This window comes from Ovis aries, chromosome 3 (genome assembly GCF_016772045.2).
Source record: "Ovis aries strain OAR_USU_Benz2616 breed Rambouillet chromosome 3, ARS-UI_Ramb_v3.0, whole genome shotgun sequence".
Lineage (NCBI taxonomy): Eukaryota > Metazoa > Chordata > Mammalia > Artiodactyla > Bovidae > Ovis > Ovis aries.
This window is the reverse complement of record NC_056056.1, coordinates 146,972,597-146,989,893: the sequence shown is the minus strand read 5'-3', so window position 1 is coordinate 146,989,893 and position 17,297 is coordinate 146,972,597. Positions and strand designations below refer to the sequence as shown.

The 17,297-nt window shown below is 36.4% G+C and overlaps 1 protein-coding gene across 4 annotated transcripts in view; it reads left to right on the top strand.

The window, feature by feature from the left end:
* The window catches only part of LRRK2 (leucine rich repeat kinase 2), a 213,335-nt gene that overhangs the window by 32,594 nt on the left and 163,444 nt on the right, over positions 1-17,297 (top strand). For 3 of the 4 annotated variants that reach the window (XM_027967445.2, XM_042246876.2, XM_060414098.1), the window contains 3 exons: positions 7,387-7,516; positions 9,981-10,105; positions 15,181-15,293. In XM_027967445.2, the coding sequence (XP_027823246.1) occupies positions 7,387-7,516; positions 9,981-10,105; positions 15,181-15,293 (368 nt within the window). The remainder of the gene's footprint in view (positions 1-7,386; positions 7,517-9,980; positions 10,106-15,180; positions 15,294-17,297) is intronic. The other variant, XM_042246875.1, reaches the window with a different exon arrangement.

Here is a 17,297-nt window from a genome sequence, read left to right as displayed (position 1 = left end):
TTTTTAGTTTATTTCTTCTCTGATCTTTATGATTTATTTCCCTGTACTAATTTTGGGTTTAGTTTGTTCTTGTTTTTCTCATTCCTTTGTGTATAAGGTTAGGTTTGTTGTTTGAGATGTTTCTTGTTTCCTAGACATGCTTGTATTGCTATATAATTCTTTCTAAGAACTACTTCTGCTGCGTCCCATAGAATTTTTGTTTGTTTCTGCAGCATCCCATATAAATTTGTGTGTGTGTGTGTGTGTGTGTGTGTGTGTGTGTGTGTTTGTTTGTTTCTGTTTTGTTTGTGTATGTGTGCTTAGTTGCTTGGTCACGTCCGACTCTTTGTGACCCCCTGGACTGTAGCCCGCCAGGCTCTTCCATCCCTGGGATTTTCCAGGCAAGAATACTGGAGTGGGTTACCATTTCCTTCTCCAGGGGTCTTCCCAATGCAGGGATCAAACCTTCATCTCTTGCATCTTCCGCATTGACAGGCATATTCTTTACCACTAGCGTCACCTGGGAAGCCCCGTTTATCAAACTAAACTAATTTAGTTTATCTTTTCAGAAGACCAGCTCTAAGTTTCATTAATATTTTCTATTGATATTTTAGTCTCTGTTTAGTTTATTTTTACTTTATTTATTTTTTCATTTGCAATTTGATTGTTTCAAGACCTATTGGTTGTTTAGCTTGCATGTATTTGTGTTATTTGCAATTTTTTCTCATAGTTGATGTCTAGTCCCATAGTGTCATGGGAGGAAAAGTGTGAAAGTGCTAGTCTCTCAGTCAGGTCCAACTCTTTGCGATCCTGTGGACTATAGCTTGGCAGGCTCCTCTTCCATGGAATTCTCCAGGCAAGAGTACTGGAGTGGGTTGCCATTCTCTTTTCCAGGGTATCTTCCTGACCCGGAGATGAAACTGGGGTCTCCTGCATTGCAGGCAGATTCTTTACAGTCTGAGCCACCAGGGAACATAGGAAAAGATGCTTGATAATGATTTCAGTCTTTCTAAATTTATTGAGACTAGTTTTGTGGCCTAGCACATGATTTATCTTGGAAAATGTTCTATGTGCACTTGAAAGCAATATTTATTCTTCTACTTTTGGATAGAATGTGCTAACATATATCTATTAAGTCCATCTGATTCATTGTTTAAGGACAGTGTTCTCTTACTGATTTTCTGTGTGAATGATCAGCCCACTGAAGTAAGTTAAGTGTTAAAGTTCTCTACTATTGCTGTGTTGCTGTCAGCTTCTCTATGTTTGTTAATATTTGCTTTATGCATTTAATTATTACTATGTTGGGTACATATTTATTTACAGTTTTTATATTTTCTTGTTGATTGATCCCTTTATTACTGTGTAATGTCCTTCCTTGTCATTTCTTACAGCCTTTATTTAAAGTCTACTTAGTCTGATATGATTATTGCTACTCTAGTTTTCTTTTCTTTTCTAATTGCATGGATTACCTGTTTTCATCCCCTCACTTTCAGCCTGTCTGTGTCTTTAGATCTGAATTGAGTCTCCTGTAGGTAGCATATACATGGATCTTGTTTTATTATTCATTCAACTATTTTATTTCTTTTGATTGAAACATTTAGTCCCTTTATATTTGAAGTAATTATTTATGCTGTATGCTTAGTCACTCAGTTATGTCCAACTCTTTGCAACCCTATGGACTGTAGCCCACCAGGCTCTTCTGTCCATGGGGCTTCTCCAGGCAAGAATACTGGGGTGGGTTGTTATGCCTTCCTCTAGGGAATCATCCCAACCTAGCGATCAAACCCAGGTCTCCTGTGCAGGTGCATTCTTTACCATCCAGGCCACCAGGGAAGCCCAAGAGTACTGGAGTGGGTAGCTTGTGTCTAGTGTGTGCTTATTGCTGTTTGTTCATTGTTTTGGATGCTGTTCTTTTTGCTGTTCTCTTCTTTTGCTTCCTTCTCTTGTGATTTGATGACTGTTTTTAGTGTTATGTTTATATTACTTTCTTTTTTCATCGTTTGTCTATTATAGATTTTTAGTTTGTGATGACTGTGAGATGTGTATATGCGTGTATAAAATTATTTTAAGTTGATCTCAACTTCTTTTAACTTTTTATTTCTCATTTACTTTATCACTTTATTGACAAAATATGGATACATTTGACTGTTATGAAGGTATTATAGATAGATATGTATCTACATATATAAGTATATAGATATACATGTGGACACATATGCACATATAAGGCATTAAACTATTTTTCTTTTATGCAATATTACTTTCTTGAGAAGATGATCTCCTTATTTTGAAAGCATTTAAATATCCCTACATTTTTGCTACTGTCTCCTCATTTAATGTTTTTTGCATCTTTCTGTTTTGTTTATCTCTATGTATACTTACTGTAGACATAGATAATTTTACTATTCCTACTAGTTAAGTGGGTCATCTGCTACTCTCATTTGCTTTTACCAATGATATTTCCCTTTCACAAATTTTGTTTTCTAGTTGTGGTCATCTTTTTTTCCACTTAGACAAGTCTCTCCAACATTTTTTAATAGCTAGTTTAGTGGTGCAGAACTCTTTTTAGGTTTTGCTTGTCTGTAAAACTCTTATCCCTCCTTCAAACGAATGATAACCTTACTGGATAGACTATTTTTTCCTTTCAGCATTTTGAATGGATCCCACTATTCCCTGGTATTCTGCAAAATTTATCTGGAAAAGTCAGCTGACAGACTTATGGGAGTACCTTTGTATATAACTATTGCTTCTTTTTTGCTTTAATATTCTCTTAATCTTAAAGTTTTGTCATTTTAATTACAATGTGTCTTTTTACGGACCTCTCTCTATTGATCTTGTTTGAGACTTTGTACTTCTTGGACCTGGATATCTATTCCTTTCCAAGTTTAGGGGATTTTTCAGCTATTATCACTTCAAATAATTTGTCTGCCATTCTCTCTCTCTCTTTTCCTTTTTGGATCTCTGTATGAAAATGTTAGTATGCTGGATGTTGTCTGAGAGTTCTCACATTTTAAAATGTCTTTTCCTCTGTTTGTTCAGCTTCTGTGATTTTCACCACAGTGTTTTCTAGTTCACTGATCTATTCCTCTATATAATTTAATCTACTGTTGATTCTTTGTATATAGTTTTCATTTCAGTTTTTGTATCATGTTTCAACTCTGTTTCATTCTTCTTTATGTTTTCTAGCTTTTTGATAAACTCACTATATTCATCATTTTTCTCCTGAGTTTGTTGAGGATCTTTATGATCGTTACCTTGAGCTGATATCTGGTAGATTGCTTATCTCCACTTGGCTTAGTTATTCTTCTGAGATTTTATCTTGTTCCTTCATTTGGAGCATATTCCTGTGTTGCCTCATTTTGCATAATTCTGTGTTTTTGTTTGTGTATTTAGTCAGATTGATTATGTTTCCTAATCTTGGAGGAGTGTCCTTATAACTCCTTTCTGGTTAACAGAGCTGTATGATCTAGTGGTGCCCTCTGCAGGGTCTGAGTGGGCCACTGAATGTTGTGGTGCTGATGTAGGCGGGGCCCATTTCTGGTGGGTTAGCTGCCTAGACCTCCTTGTGTAGAGGCTGCTAATCATTGGTGCTCAAGACTGGGCATAGTATGGCTGACTGCACAGTCTAGGGCTTTCTGGAACTGGTTCCATCCCATAGGTAAGTGGAGCTGTGTCTTGGCATGGCTGACTTAAGGTCTGGGAGGTTTGGGGCAGTTAACTGCAGACACAGGGTTTTGGAGCTGGAGTTAACATGCTGGTTGGTAGTGTAAGGTCCCTGGGTGGCTGGCTGTGAGCCTGGGAGTCCCAGGGCAGCTGACTATGGGCCCTGGGGATTTTCAGTTCTGGTGCCTACCTGCCGGTGAGCACAGCTGATTCTTAGTGCTAATTGGATAAATGTGGAACTCCGAAATGGCACTTGCCAGTACCAGTGTCCTTGCGGTAAAATATGCTACGTCAAATGGCTGTCAGCAGCATCTGCTGGAGACAGAGTCTCCCAAGGGGGTCCCAGTTGCCTTCTGTCTCCCTGAGAGACTCTCCAAGATCAGCAAGTGGGTCTGATCCAGACTCTTCTAAACTTATTGTATGCTGGGTTTCCAAGTGTATGAGACTTTTCATGGGCTCTTTAAGAGTGAAATCTCTGGTTCCTATAGCCCTCTTGCTCTTTCATTGTGCAAACCCTGCTGGATTTTAAAGCTAGATGTTCTAGAGGCTCAAGCCCAGTACCTCCAGGTTTGAGAGATTAATGAGGTGCTTGGACCCCTTGATTCATAGGGAAAACTTTTGTAAATAACCTCTGTGATTATCCTCTTGTTTATTGGTTGCTTATCTGGTAGTGTGGGTGTTTACTATATCACATTCCCCATCCTTCCTGTCATCTCATGTAGTTCCTTCTTTATAGCTTTACTTGTGGAATATCTTTTTCAGATCATTTTCATAGATCATTGCACTGTAAGGGGTTATAATTTTGGTGTGCTCATGGGAGGAAGTGAGTTCAGGGTCTTCCCTGAGAAGAATCTTCTGTGCAATCTTGATCACTCCCTGGGCTGTTTCTTACTATGATGCCTCAGGATTGGTTACATTTGAAATTAACCTTGATTTCTTTGTTCAGACTCAATTATCTGGTCTTTCTGATTTCATACTTCTTTGTTCTTGGTTCCCTGCCGTGTTAACTTTCCTCAGATCCCTTTGAATGGTCCTTGGAGTTCTGCCTTATGAGAATAGTAAGAACTTAAGCAGCTTATTCACCAGTCTCCATTGAAAGACACTTGGGAACATTGCATAGGAAGGGCTGAGTATAGTTTTATAGGAAAATAATTTGTTTGGTGGCCGACAATACTGGGTTTTGTCATGGTGGTTCCCAGGTCAAGGTTCAAACATCTTGTGTGACATTTTATTCCTTAATTAATTAGTTAATAAAATTAGTATTTATTGAGCCTTAGACATCCGAGGTACATCAGATAAATAGAAATCCCAGGTTCATGAACCTTATACTCTAGTGGGAATGATAAGTAAAAAGGCTAATTGATATATATGATATGTGAACCTTGACTGTATCACAAAGAATGTGAAGCCAAAAAAGAAGATGAAGCAAAGAAAGTGTATACATGTTAGTGTTCAGAGGTGACAAAATTGTGACTAGGCAGTGAGGAAACAAGGTGACTATTGAAGTGAAGGCCTGAAGGAAGTTGTTTTTGTTATTGGTCTTTTATAACAGATAATTTATTGCTAAAATGGTATAGAAGAGGTCATGAGTATGGTGTAGAGAGCTGGTAAATGAGATGTGTAAAATGTTCTGTAAACTCTAAAGTGACTCCATGCTGTAATTTTTTCTCCAAGGTGTACTGTATAGTGAAATTTCTGTTCTTAATTGTCAAATCTCAAATTGAGTTAATGTCCAAGACAGTGATTGTTAAAGTGTGGTCTCTGGACCAGCAACATCCTTTGGGAACTTTTTAAAAATGTAAGATCTAGGGCCCCACCCAGTGAATCATAAACTGTGTAGTTGAAACTCAGCGATCTGTTTTAACAAATCACTGAGAGAATTCTTGTGAACTCCGAAGTGTGGGAACTGCTGATCTAGAATAACTTCTATGATGTAAATTATTTCTTTAGTTAGAATGTAGCCGTTTTAGGAGGAGCTATTAAAGCTTTTGATTTGACTGAGCAAGATAATCAAATTACTCTTTTTTAATTGATTAATTAAAAATCAGTAAAATTTTTTTATTGGACTAGCATTTGTTTATACCAAGTTTTATGTGTACAATATTTTATTTCTACTTATGTATACACTGCAGTGTGCTCACTAACAAAAATTTAGTTTCCATTTATCACCATACTGTTCATCCCCTTTACACACTTCACCCCCCTCTACCCATTTCCCCTCTGGTAACTGCTACTCTGTTTTTGATTGGTTTGTTCATTTATTTTGTTTTTTATATTCTACATGTGAGTGAAATCATACAGTCTTTATCTTTCATCAGCTGACTGATTTCATTTAGCATAATACCATCAGGGTCCATCCATGTTGGTGCAAATGACAAGGTTTCATCTTTTTTCATGACTGAGTAGTATTGTACCATATATGCATGTCGTACCTTCTTTGTGCATTCATTGGCTAATAGGTACTTAGGTTGCTTCTGATTTGGATATTATAAATAATGCTATGAAGAACATAGGGGTACATATATCTTTTCAAATTAGTGGTATTTTCATGTTTTTTAAAATATAAGTATCCAGAATTGGGATACCTGGATCATGTGGTAGTTCTGTTCATAGTTTTTTGAGGAATCTCTATACAGTTATCCATAGCAACTGTACCATTTTTCATTACCTTTTATCCACTTCCTCACCAACACTTGAATAACCAACTTCTTACCATATTTTGATGATTTTTTAGATTTTGAAAAAGTATGAGTTTCAGATTTTGTCAGTAATTTAGAATACATATATTACTTCTACTTATGAGTTTTGTCTGATCTTTTCTTTTATTCTCAATTTCAGATGCAAACTAATTTTTAAAAAAATACTATTTAAAGCTTTCTCAGTTTCATTCCTGCCACCTTTAGTGTTGAAATATAGTTTATAGTGTTGGAATTGATATTTATATAGAGTCTTCAAGATAAATGGTATTTATATGGAAACTTTAAGATATTATGGAAACTTTCAAGACACTAGATTTGCATTTACTGAAGAAAGTTTATTATGAAGAGGAAAATTATTTCATAACCATTTTCCACACATAATGTGAGATCAATTGTAAAGCAATCTATGTGTTTCTTAAGCTTTGTTATTATTTTGTGAAAATATGTAGTTATGTTTTACATGTTTTTTATTAGTGCTTTTTATAACTTTGTGTATCATAGCACAGATAGAAATGATGTTTGCATGGTCCACTGGAGTAAGTGGAGAAGGCTGAGGGCAACCCAGCCTGGTTTCAGCCTTACTTCCTCCCTCCCTCAAGAGCTGATAGGATCTTCACTCATCTATAACTTATTCCCAGGTCACCAGTGAGCCTCTGCTCTACATCAATTGAGTTTTTTTGTGAAGTTGTTTTATAATTAGAATGAAATTTATTTTTCATTCTTATGTTGGAGAGCATTATGTAAAAATGTGTTTCTTCAAAAATATTCTTTTCACGTGAATGGTAATCACATTCCCCTAGTTTTCTCTGTGAATGAAACTTTCATACTAAAACCTCAAGTGGTAAATAAATATGAAAAAATTGGAAATAGTATATATTTTAAAGAAAAAAATTAATGATATTTAAGTTGTCACTGAAATATAAATTAATATATAGTTGTATATACATTCTGATGAACTTTGATTATTTTTAATAGTATGTGTCTTATTGCAAGATTATGACAATGTCCTTTCATTTATTCAAGTAATGTTTAAAAAATCTTGTAGTTAATTTTAGAAAGATCCTGTTGTCAAAAGGAATATATCTGAATGTATTGGAGTTGATGCAGAAGCATATGCATTCTCCTGAAGTGGCTGAAAGTGGCTGTAAAATGCTAAATCATCTTTTCGAAGAAAGGTAATAAATATTTATGAATTTATGTAGAATATATAATATTGGACCAGGTAGAATATCAATATTTTGAGCATAATTGTAAGAATAAAAAGAAAAACAGGGCATTTGAAGATGGAGACATTTTGCAACATAATCTCATGTCAGTAATGCATAGACTTATTTTATTTATATATAGAAATATGTTGAAAATTTGCTTTTGTGCTTTATGATTGGTATTGACTGTGTTTTGAAAAATGGTGCTTATATAGCATATAACCTTAAACAATTTTTAAAATTTTGTTATGTGGAAGATATAAAATATAAAATTAGGATATGGCTTCTAATTGTTGCTTTCTCACAACTAATATTTATCAATATTCATTCATTAGAATTAGCTTTGTCTTTTCTTCCTGCTCTCATTCCTTACCTGGGGAAGCATTTAACACTTTTAGTTCAAGCACAGAGATGTTAAAATTATATGTCTAGTTTGTGGCACAGAGAGACCATATCATTTATCTGAGGATGGATAATGCAGGTTTGGGGTAGAATGGCAAATAGTGGTGGGGTGGGGAGGGAAGGGGAGTGGAATTTATCTAAAATTTGTTTAAAAGACTAAAACTGAATTAATACAGAGGGTTATCTCCTCCTGAAGGATGTGCTCAGCACATTTTTGTACTTTATTAGGTCAAAGAATGTGAGGTAACTTTGACATAGTCTAAATAAATTTCAAACAAAAAAAGAGCATTGGAAAACTGTCCTGTGTCAAATGGCACAGATGTTGCAGTAAAAACTGATTTTGAGTCCTGGTTTTCCCACTAGTTTGAGTCAACTATTTGATCTCTCAACTTCAGAATCCTCATTGGTGATGAGGAATAATAATAACAAATTCATAAGTTTTTAGCTTATAATGTAAAGATTAAATAAGTTTGAACAAAAGACTTAGGAAAATTTTAAGCCCCCAATAAAATGTAACTGTTTTTGCTAACAGGTATTAAATATTAATAGGGCTTCCCTGTTGGCTCAGATGGTAAAAATTCTGCCTCCTAGGCAGGAGACCCAGGTTTGATTCCTGGATTGGGAAGATCCTCTGGAGAAGGGAATGGCTACCTACTCCAGTATTCTTGCCTGGAGAGTTCCATGGACAGAGGAGCCTGGGGTCTCAGAGAGTCAGAAATGACTGAATGACTAACACTTTCACTTTCAAATATGACTAAGTGAAATGCATGTAGCATGATAAACTGTATGTAACATGTTTACAGACTTAGAATGAACAGCATTACATTGTTTTTTAATGTAAAAATACATTGTTTTTAATGTAATATAAGTGTAATAATTTAATATAATTTAATAAGTCCAGCTTATCTATTTATGTTTATATATCATAACTTTAAACAATATCTCTCTTTTTAAATGCTGTTTTGACATTTAAATGAAAAGTTTATGTTAAACTGTGATTGTTTATTGTCCTGTCAGTGTGTAAACCTTTATCAGGAGGGAAAAATACAATGGAATAATGGACAGTTTAAGATGTTATATATTCTGGGCAATTAATCTTTCTGGCTGTTTCCTCATATGTAAAATGCATAAATTTCCAGGACTGGGGATTCAGAGTTAACTATGACAACGTGTCTGCCCCTAAAAATCTCATTTTTAAGCAGATGATTACAATACAGTGTGATAATTCAATGACAGGGATGTGTAAAATCATAGGGTATGGTGAATCAAGCTAGGGTGACCAAAGGAGAGAGGCTGCAAAGAGGGGATGTGTTTAAACTGGGACTTTAAGATGGTAAAGAGGGACTGTATGTCAGTAACCATAGACCCATGCAAAGTGAGGACCCAGATCTGATATGCAGAAGTTTTAGTCAGTATGGTACTATGTAAAAGCAAGGGCTGCCTCTATTAAATTTGGTAGGACCTACTGACATCTACATTTATGTGTAGATTAACATACATTTGTGTATGTTAAATAATAGCTAAAATGCCTTTGAGAAACCAAGACTTTAGTGCGGATAAAACTAATTAAGACTACCACACAGGAAGTCCAGTGGTGTTAATCAGGAAAGGGCAGGTAGTTATGCTGTAAACAGCTCTCTGGACTGGGCGGTCAGAGTTCGCATGCCAGCCCTGGCTCTGTCGTGTTCCAGTGAAAGGACTTTGATGTTTAACCTCTACCAGCCTAAATTCTCTACCTAGAAAATGCAAATAATACCTTCTTTTCAGGGGTTGTTGCCAATGACCCTGTACAGATCAAAAGGAGGTTGTTAGTTCGGGAAACTAAGTAAAAGACTACCCAATTTACTGTGAATTTAACTTCTTGAAGTCAAAGTTTAACCGAATAAGAATTTAAATTGTGTTTGCTCATATTACTGAGTTCACATAGCCTTTTCTGATAAAGTAGTTCTGTTTTCTGGTACTTGTTTCAAATTGGTCTTTGTATTGGAACCAGGTTGGACTTTCGATAAGCATTTCAATATTATATCTCCAGTAGCACTTCCCTGGATACAATGGCAGCAGTGGTCCCCAAAATAATAACAGTCATGAAAAGCCATGAGACGTCATTATCAGTGCAGCTGGAAGCACTTCGAGCTATGTTACATTTTATAGTTCCAGGTAAGTTACATAATTGATGGCGGGAAGAGCTGTCATTGTAAATGAATTTTTTGACTTTTCATGAAATATCAACTTTCTAGGCAAAAATTAAAGGACTGGTTTCTGCCAACCAAATTTAAATCTTTGCACTAGCCCAAAAATAAAACTAGAGGGAAAATGTTTGCAGTTGACAGGTGAGTAAGGCTGAGCTGGTAAAAAGGCCAGGAGGGACATTTCAAGCAGAAAGAGAAAGAACACATGGTCTGGGATGAATGGAGCATGGTGTTGAGGAGAGCAGTGCCTGGGGGTGAATGTGGCAGGATGGACAGAGGCTGAGAGGGAGGGCCTTGAACAGAAGACAGCAGTTCGTGCTTTTTTTAATGCAAGTCAAATCTAAAATTTTATTAAAGGTGTTTGAAAGTTGCAGTATCATAACTAAAGCTGCCATTTATAACAGCAGTAGTATGGTGTGGAGCATGATGGGCAGGGGAGAGCCTCCTGCAAGGAGACTAGGCTGGAGGCTGGATGGCCAGATGAGACACAGTGGAAGCCCAGCCAAGAAAGCAGGAGAGGATGCATGTGGGAGGTGATTAGGAGCACCTTTGATGCGATTTTCTGACTACTGAATATCAGGGATGTTATTATTATTTTGCTCTGTGAGAGTTCCAGTACTTTTGAAGTTCATTTTTTTCATCCTTTTAAATGAAATCTTCCTAAACCTACCATTTTCTGTAGTCATATTGGTATTTATATTTCTGAGTATAAGAGTATAGAATTTTTCAAGGAAAGGGCTTTCTTTAGTCATGTTTTTCTTTTTTTTTTAAATCCCCTGGAAACTTGGACAAAAATTCAGTAAATTTTGAATTGAATCATGTCCCATTCAAATCGTCAAACAACTTTTGAGATATAATTTAACAGACATAATTTTGCTTGGATATTATTGAGAGTTTTTAAAAAATGTTATAGATTGTAAAAAGCAAACAAAATCCTTTTGATTATCTTTAAAGATGTCAACCTTATTCTTTTGAGAGTGGTTTTGAGTTTTAAAGATAACCAAAAGACATTCAGAATTGTCTGTTAATTAAATAATACTATTTTAGTTAAGAAGTAAGTTTTGAATATAGAATTTCTTTTACTGTTCTGAGGTGATCCTAAAGTGACATTGATATGTATGAAGTGATGTATTTAAATGATAAATCATAGTTTTATAATGTTTTTAGGTATATTAAACAGGTGTCCTGGAAAATGATATTATAAATACATGGTGATACTTATATATGAAAATATATATTAATAAACATACCTTATAAGCATCCAGTTCCAGTTCAGTCACTCAGTCGTGTCTGACTCTTTGTGACCCCATGAATCACAGCACGCCAGGCCTCCCTGTCCATCACCAACTCCCAGAGTTCACTCAAACTCATGTCCATTGAGTCGGTGATGCCATCCAGCCATCTCAGCCTCTGTAGTCCCCTTCTCCCGCCCCCAATCCCTCCAAGCATCAGGGTCTTTTCCAACGAGTCAACCCTTTGCATGAGGTGGCCAAATCAACTTCAGCATCAGTCCTTCTGATGAACACCCAGGACTGATCTCCTTTAGAATGGACTGGTTGGATCTCCTTGCAGTCCAAGGGACTCAAGAGTCTTCTCCAACACCACAGTTCAAAAGCATCAATTCTTCGGCGCTCAGCTTTTTTCACAGTCCAACTCTCACATCCATACATGACCACTGGAAAAACCATAGCCTTGACTAGATGGACCTTTGTTGGCAAAGTAATGTCTCTGCTTTTGAATATGCTATCTAGGTTGGTCATAACTTTCCTTTCAAGGAGTAAGCGTCTTTTAATTTCATGGCTGCAGTCACCATCTGCAGTGATTTTGAGCCCCCAAAAATAAAGTCTGACACTGTTTCCACTGTTTCCCCATCCATTTGCAATGAAGTGATGGGACCAGATGCTATGATCTTCGTTTTCTGAATGTTGAGCTTTAAGCCAACTTTTTCACTCTCTTCTTTCACTTTCATCAAGAGGCTCTTTAGTTGCTCTTCACTTTCTGCCATAAGGGTGGTGTCATCTGCATATCTGAGGTGACTGATATTTCTCCCGGCAATCTTAATTCCAGCTTGTGTTTCTTCCAGTCCAGTGTTTCTCATGATGTACTCTGCATATAAGTTAAATAAGCAGGGTGACAATATACAGCCCTGATGTACTCCTTTTCCTATTTGTAACCAGTCTATTGTTCCATGTCCAGTTCTAACTGTTGCTTCCTGACCTGCATATAGGTTTCTCAAGAGGCAGGTCAGGTGGTCTGTATTCCCATCTCTTTCAGAATTTTCCACAGTTTATTGTGATCCACACAGGCAAAGGCTTTGGCATAGTCAATAAACTATGCTTATAAGGTCTATTTATGCTTTATTGACCTTACAAGCCTATCAGTATATAAATATATTTCTCTATTAGGTAAAGGCTTAATCATCTACTTCATTCTGTGGTAACATACTGTATTACCATAGCACACCACACAAATAACCATATTCTATCATGCTGTAATTATGCCATCCCATACCATCCTGTAGTTAGGGGTTGGGAATATCCCCTGGAGGAGGACATGGCAATCCACCTTAGTCTTCTTGCCTGGAGAATCTCATGGACAGAGGAGCCTGGCGGGCTGTAGTCCATAGGGTCGCAGAGAGTCGGACACGACTGAAACAACTGAGCATATACCATCTGTAGCATATGATTCAGTATGTCAGGGAGTAACTATAATATCAGTACCCCAGTAGTTTTAAGGTTGAATATGATTATGGTTTTGACATGTTAAGTTGAAGTAAGTACTTATAAGATGTTTAGATGTACATGTATATAATTATTAACTAAACCATATTAAAACTATTAATTGTAGCAGATGTGCATATAGCAAATTTGTGTAATTTAGTATCTAATTCAGGAGCACATATTGCATCTAGTATTATGTCACTTAAATTGCTTTCAATCTGGTACTGTTCACTTCCTCCTTTTTTATAACATAACTTATTGAAGTGATTGAGCCTGTGCTTTAAAAGAATAATACTAAAGACCTACTTATTTTAATAAATATCATTTGACTTGTTCGTTCTTGTCTTGTGTCAGTTCTAGAGGAAACAGTGCAAAATTCTTTAGGAAAGGACATATGCATATTGGGAAGTGTATGGAGGAGAGTGATTATGAATATAAAGCCAAACAGTAGGAGAAACTGAATTTGTTTACTTTGCAGAGGAGATACTTCAAGAGGTTACGAAACTATTAAAACTGATTCATTTATATTTAGTTAATAACAAATGTGTAAGGCATTATTCAAAGTACTTCATATAAAATTTTAAAATTCTCATAGCAACCCATCAGTCAGATTCTACCCCTTCTCCCCCCCGCCCCCTCACCATTTTACCAATGATGAAACTGAGACATAAGATACAAAGATTTTAAGGTCACAGCTTATATAATGGAAGGTTTTCACCAGAGGCAGCCTGAGTTAGGGGCTTTCCAGATGGTGCTAGTGTAAAGAACCCTCCTGCTGATGCAGGAGACTTAAGAGACGTGGGTTCGATCTCTGGGTCGGGAAGATCTCCTGGAGAAGGGCATGGCAACGCACTCCAGTATTCTTGCCTTGAGAGTCCCATGGACAGTGGAGCCTGGCAGACTACAGTCCTTGGGGTTCATAGAGAGTCGGACACGACTGAAGCAACTTAGCACCAGCACCAGCCTGAATCAGAATGGGTGCTTTCTAAAGACACATTTGTGCAACAAGTGGCTGTTGAACAGCTGTTATACCTAAAGAGCTGTGCTTGGAACTCTTGGTAATCTGGAGATGATTAGGCTACGGATCCCCTCTTCAAAAAGTTTTCAGTTCAAACAGTTTAAAGGACTATTATCTGGTAAGGAAATGATATCGATTCTGGATAGTAGAACCTCAAGTGATATGGCAGACCAGAGATGAAATTTTGGGAGCGTTCATTTGGTCTTAATGTAAGAAAGACAGTTAGTAAGACTCCTTACATTTGGCATGAAGCTTTTACATTTCAACAGGACTGCTTTTAATGGTTACATCTCCTTGTGATATAATAGGCAGCTTTAGAAATTAATGTGGTCTTGGTCACTGAAAATGAGACACTAAGGGTTTAAGTGGCTTGTCCAAGGTCATACAGCTGTAGTGAATGTCAGGACCTATTTGAATAAATTTTAAAATGAGCACTGAATGTTCCAGGAAGGTGAAAATCATGCCTGTCAAATTCATTGTGATATTCTTAGCATGCAACAAAATCTTTTGCATGTATTGTTGGCATTCAAATTTTTGTTAAGTAAATGAAAACTTACATGCAGCCAACTTATAACTTTTATTAATACAAATTACTGAAATGAAAGATTATGAGGTATTGTTTATTAATAATTATTTCTATAGTCATAGACTTTAGAAACATTATTCACAATTATTTTACTTTCGTGTTCTATTCTATGTTCTGTATATGTTCAATATTTTTTGACTTCCTGTTTTTCAACCATTTTGGGATAGTTCAGCTACAATATAGCTTAATAAAGTACGTTTTCTTTAAGTTACTTAATACTTTTATACAGCCTTAGAGGACTTTTGATAAAACTACATGTTCTTTACCATCATAATGCTGAATTTTCCACTGTTCTTCCTGCTACTCTTTTATGTCTACCTTTCATATCTGATGTTTTTATGTTAGAGTCCAAATAACTTTGAACTTTTTAAAAATCCTCCACCATTGCATAAAAATCTAGCTTCTTGTAATGAGTACAGACTATTTGTTAATACACAAAAAACAGATTGTTGGTTCCAGAAAATTGCTCCACCATAGTAACTTCTTGCTACTTTAAATTCAGTAAACATCCACATGCAGTGTATTTATTTTATATTCAGTGATGAACAATTTTAAAAAATTTCTTAAACTTTAGAGTTATTTCTTTGATAAAGAACCATGGGTTAGAAAAAGGTACAACATATGTATTGTTGGGTTAATTATAATCATTCCTAATAAATGACATTCTATTCAGCCTAAATCTGTTATGAGAAAATGATTTGTATTTATTTTACATTTAGGCATCCCAGAAGAATACAGGGAAGATACTGAATATCAGCACAAGCTAAATATGATTGAAAAGCAGTGTTTCAGGAATGATATTCACAAATTGGTCCTGGGAGCTTTGAACAGGGTATGTATATTATAAGATTCTGCCTTAATACTCTTAACTAGAATATGAAATTTGGGGATATATGGGGGCTATTATTAGCTTGTTTCCCATGTTCTGTTTACTATGATAGTAAAAAGTTATCTGTTTAGAAACATAAGATGAGAGTAAGGATGTAAGAGGGTGAAGAGATGTACCATTCCAGCTAAGAGAAGTGCACAATTACAGATTTTGACAGGCTCTTTTGATAAATCCATTTGAGTCAATTCAGTCAGAGAGAGAACTCTGGATGTTTACCTTAACCTCATGAGTGATGTCAGGAGCCATGGCTGCTGTTTCCTTTTTCTGTCCTCCTGGTCTTTCTTTTCTGGTCCCACGCTGAAAAATTTAGTCCATGAAGACACACAGGGAGGAACATTGAAGTTTTTTTTTTTTTCATTCCCTATGCTTTTTTGTATTGTACTCTTTAGAGATAACCTATGAAATAGCTCAGTATTCATTGTTTCTTCCTAGTATTAGGCATTTACAAACACTGGGTTTCCCTGCTGGCTCAGCAGTAAAAAATCTGCCTGTGATGCAGGAGATGGAGGAGACATGCGTTTGATCCCTGGGTTGGGAAGATTCCCTGGAGAAGGAAATGGTAACCCACTTTAGTGTTCTTGCTATGAAAATCCTGTGGACAGAGGAGCCTGGCGGGCTACAGTCTGTGAGGTTGCAAAGAGTTGGGCATGACTTAGCAACTGAGCATGCACATAACTATGTACATTTGCAGTGATGTAGTATAATTAATAAATTAATAATCATACTGAGTCTGAAAAAAGAGAAGAGGAGAATTATGTTTATGTTGTACAATGCAAAAGGTATTGATGGAATTAAGATGGTTTGGAAGTTTAACATAAGATGAATTGGTTCTTTATAAAAGATATAAAGGTAAAGATGTAAAGATTAGGTTAATATTTTTATGAAAGGAAAAGGTAGTCAAAGTAATTAATGGACATAATTCCTTCTGATATAGTATACTTTGAAAAATGTCATGAATTAAATAGAAGAGCCTGCAGAGAGACCTTCATTCATTTTAAACTGAACTTTATAATGTAATTATCTGATATATTTGAGTCATTTGTACTCAGACTTTAATATGATTCTTGAATATAGCTTTGGGTTGAATTTAATTCTAGAAATACTTGGTGAAAATAAGAATGTGGAAGGAACTACGTTAGGCGCTGGGAAGACAGAAATGAATATGCTTTGTGTCCTTCTGTAATGGAGCTCGTAATCTGGCTGGGGACGTAACAGCCATGCATGAAATATAAAGCAACACTAAGTTGTTCGGTGTTAGCACTTATGAGCTGCGCTAGTTTTATGGACAGTTCTTTAGATATGGTAAGTTATGTCTGACTCTTGGGACCCCATGGACTGTAGCCTACCAGGCTCCTCTGTCTATGGGATTTGCCAGGTAGGAATACACGAGTGGGTTGCCATTTCCTTCTCCAGGGGATCTTCCCAACCCAGGGACTGAACCTGGATCTCCTGCATTGCAGGCAGACTCCACCAACTGAGCTGACAGAGAAGCTCAGTACTAGAGGAAAGAATAGTTAGTTTTATTCGTGATGTGTGTTGGTGAAAAGCAAGTGGTACCAGAAAAGCCTTTTGGTAACTTTGATTCTGGTTATGTCATCTTTCCTAACGTCATTGAATACAGGTATGATAGAGTGGAAGGAGTTGCCAGTCAAGGGAGAAGTATTGTACTTACTGCTGTCAGTACTGTGATGCCAAGAAAATCACCGTGCTCCTAGGTCTTCCTTTCTTTTGCTATATAATCCCAGGAGAAGTGGTTGAGAACCTCCCTGTTGTTGTTTAGTCACTGAGTTGTGTCCAACTCTTTGTGACCCTGTGTATTATAGCCCACTAGACTACTCTCTCCTTGGGATTCTCCAGGCAAAAATACTGGAGTGGGTTGCCACTTCCTTCTCCAGGGGATCTTCTTAACCCAGGGATCAAACCAGAGTCTCCTGGATTGCAGGTGGA